The sequence below is a fragment of the Nycticebus coucang genome, chromosome 3 (genome assembly GCF_027406575.1).
Source record: "Nycticebus coucang isolate mNycCou1 chromosome 3, mNycCou1.pri, whole genome shotgun sequence".
In the NCBI taxonomy this organism is placed as follows: domain Eukaryota; kingdom Metazoa; phylum Chordata; class Mammalia; order Primates; family Lorisidae; genus Nycticebus; species Nycticebus coucang.
In genome coordinates this window covers 121,272,564-121,275,534 of record NC_069782.1, presented here as the reverse complement: position 1 = coordinate 121,275,534, position 2,971 = coordinate 121,272,564, and the positions used below count along the sequence as shown (strand labels likewise).

Here is a 2,971-nt window from a genome sequence, read left to right as displayed (position 1 = left end):
GAAATCAGGAGTTTGAGACCATCCTAAGCAAGAGTGAGATCCTGGTCTCTACTAAAAATAGAAAAAACTAGCTGGGCGTTGTGACCGGTGCCTGTAGTCCCAGAGGTTGAGGCAAGAGGATTCCTCAAATCCATGAGTTGGAGGTTGCTGTGAACTATGATGACACCATGGCAGGCTCTCTACTCAGGGCAACAGAGTGATTCTGTCTCAAAAACACACAAACAACAACAAAAGCCAAAATTAAAAAAAAACAACAAAACTTAGATCTTTCTGTTTAACTTTCATTTTTCAGGTAAGTATGTAAAAGGAAAAAAGAAAGATTTGTGTAAATTTGCATGCTTATTTTAAACATTGGAAGCAAGATACAAGATTTTTATTTCAAGTTACAGGGCTGCTTCTATCACACATCTGGGGTGTGTGTGCGTGTGTGTGAGTGTGTCTCGTGGTGGTGGGAAACCTCCCAGTTTGCGAGAAGTCTGGGAGGGGCATAATGGGGGAGGCCCCTTCGGTCCCATTGATAACACATTCATTCACGGAGAGTCGGCTAAAACAGCTAATCCCTTGTGCAGTCATTCTAACTTAATAAGGCTCCCGGCACCTTGACTCGGAGGGCAGGACTCGGTAAGTTCAAAGTGCAGGAAAAGCGCATGTTTCCGAGGAATAATCTGAAGTGGTTCTATAAATAGTTCCTTGGAGGGTGGAGAAGGCAGGAGGTGAAGGAGCGGAGAGAGGTGGTAATTATCATGCACGGTTTGCTATTGTATTTGCAAGAGGAAGAAAATCTCAATGCCCGAATGGTTTCACAGTGATTATTTACAGTAAGCATTTTTCCTCAGACTCTTCTGAGGATCCCGTCGTAGGCTGCTACCGCCCACTAGGAAAAGCAGCTTCCAGAAAATCTGGGGAAGGGAAACATGCAGGTGCCTGTAGCTGGGTGGGGCTACGCCTGGTTCACTAGGTAACTATCTCTGCTTCCGTCCGCAGGGCCCTGGGGATGCTCCTCGCTTGGCCCTGCCTCTTTTGAGTCCCAGAAGAGAGAGCGCGGATTCCACGGGCCATGAGTTCTCTTTGGCTGCGAGCGTCGCTGTCGCTGCTGCTGCTGCTGCTGCTGCTGCTGGGCGGCTGTTTCCTTGCCGTCGCCCGGAGGGATAAGGGGACAGCTGGCAGCGCAGTGGTGCGGGTGCCCCCAGGTCCGACGGACGGCTCCTCGGGTCACTTCATCAGCCCAGAGCAGCACGCGTGCAGCTGGCAGCTCCTGCTGCCCACCCCAGGGGCCGCAGAGGGCAGCGAACTTGCGCTGAGCTGCCAGGGTCCAGACGGGGCGCGCCACCGGTGCGCCTACCGCGGGGAGCCGGAGCGCTGCGCCGCCTACGCTGCTCGCCGCTCGCACTACTGGAAACAGGTGCTGGGCCGGCTGCGCAAGAAGCGGCGGCCCTGCCACGACCCCTTGCCGCTCCAGGCCCGCTTGTGCGCGGGCAAGAAGGGCCACGGCGCAGAGCTACACCTAGTGTCGCGAGCGTCCCAGCCCGCCCACCCTACCTCCGCGGGCTTCCCCGGGGAGCCCAAGCCCCGGGCCAGGAGCCGGGGACAGTCCCGGGAACACGCGGCCGGCCTCGTCCCGAGCGTGCGGCCCAAAGAAAAGAAGACCAGAGCGGACAAGAGAAAGGCGGCCTCGGACCCCCACGAGGAGCGACCCATGGGGACTGGGCCCTACGCGGACGGGCTGGACGAGAACGCGGCGCTCGCGGAGACCTACTGCGCGGAGAAGTGGCACTCCCTCTGCAACTTTTTTGTCAATTTCTGGAACGGCTGAAGCTGCGGGCCTCGGGAGGGTCGATGGGGGAAGTTGTGGGTAAGGGGGAATCGGTGCAGCAGGGGAGGAGATGCTGAGGGCATCTTAGATTAAGGGATACCCAGTTAGAGAATGGGGAGGAGTCCAGGTTCTAGAATGGGGCGGGGTGGGGGGTGTTGGACTGAGAATGTAAGGAGGTATGGAGAATATCTGGTACACCAGAAAAGTTGAAATTTGTGTAGAGTCTCAACCCTGATTAACAGCAGAAGAAAAAAATGGAAACAGAAATAGGTGTACCTTAAAGCGCAAAAACTGGAGACTGGGGAGGAAAATGGCTACAGAGAGAGACTGAGAAAAAGGGGGAAATAGAGTGACTAAAGTGGCGTGAATCTCACGTGGGGAGCAGGATACAATGTATGCCGTTTAACACATTTATATTAAAATGTAACCATGAGTAATTGATAACTTAAGCAAGGTTGAATTCTTCAATGTCTTTTCACCTAATCAGATTGCAGACTTTTTTCCCTTTCTGAATTGTCATGAACTTGGGTACTACGTGTTGTCCAATGACCTGGGTAAGAGATGAAGCCTCACAGGTCAAAACTGGCTCCAAGGAAAAGTTTTCAGGATGGTTGCCTTTCAATTCTTTCACAAGCGCAACCTTTTCACAGAGCGATGCCTAATGTTCTGAAACTTTTCCATTAACTTTATAAATTCAAAAGTGAATTGTGTAAGTTGAGTGCTCTAGTAGATTTTTAAAAAACAATTCTCCGTATCTAATCATATTTTTACAAAACAGCAAAATTGTTATGTATCTCAGAGTCATTTAGATCATTATAGAAGTTGTAGCTCTGCTTCATGTAATGGTTAACGTATTTCATTTTTAATATGATGTAAGAGTAGACTTTGCATATGTTGGGTGCTCTATAAAAAGTCTGTGGTTAGATTTAAAGAACTGGCAAGTTTATGCAAATTCTGCCTGCATCTGATCTACTTCCAAGTGTGTCTTGAATTAAATTCTTAATTCTTGAATTGCTGGGGAAAGATAGGCTCTAGGAAGTCCATGTGGGGTCCTCAAACTACGGTCTGCGGGACACATGAGGCGGTGTGATTGTATTTGTTCCTGTTTTATTTTTTTACTTCAAAATAAGATATAAATAGGAATTTGTTCATAGTTTT

The 2,971-nt window shown here is 49.8% G+C and overlaps 1 protein-coding gene across 2 annotated transcripts; it reads left to right on the top strand.

Moving 5' to 3' along the window:
* The first annotated feature begins 543 nt into the window (after positions 1–543).
* FGFBP3 (fibroblast growth factor binding protein 3) lies at positions 544–2,719 on the top strand. Of its 2 annotated transcripts, none has more exons than XM_053585423.1 (2): positions 544–621; positions 985–2,719. In XM_053585423.1, exon 2 carries the CDS (start codon positions 1,058–1,060, stop codon positions 1,811–1,813), a length of 756 nt encoding a protein of 251 aa, XP_053441398.1. In that variant the 5' UTR covers positions 544–621; positions 985–1,057; the 3' UTR covers positions 1,814–2,719. The 2 variants fall into 2 exon arrangements, with proteins under 2 accessions (XP_053441398.1, XP_053441399.1); XM_053585424.1 differs by lacking the exon at positions 544–621 and adding an exon at positions 724–818.
* Positions 2,720–2,971: the final 252 nt, after the last annotated feature.

What these genes read in the sequence shown, in the direction of transcription:
- FGFBP3 (XM_053585423.1), top strand. Translation starts at nt 1,058, where the DNA reads ATGAGTTCTCTTTGGCTGCGAGCGTCGCTGTCGCTGCTGCTGCTGCTG.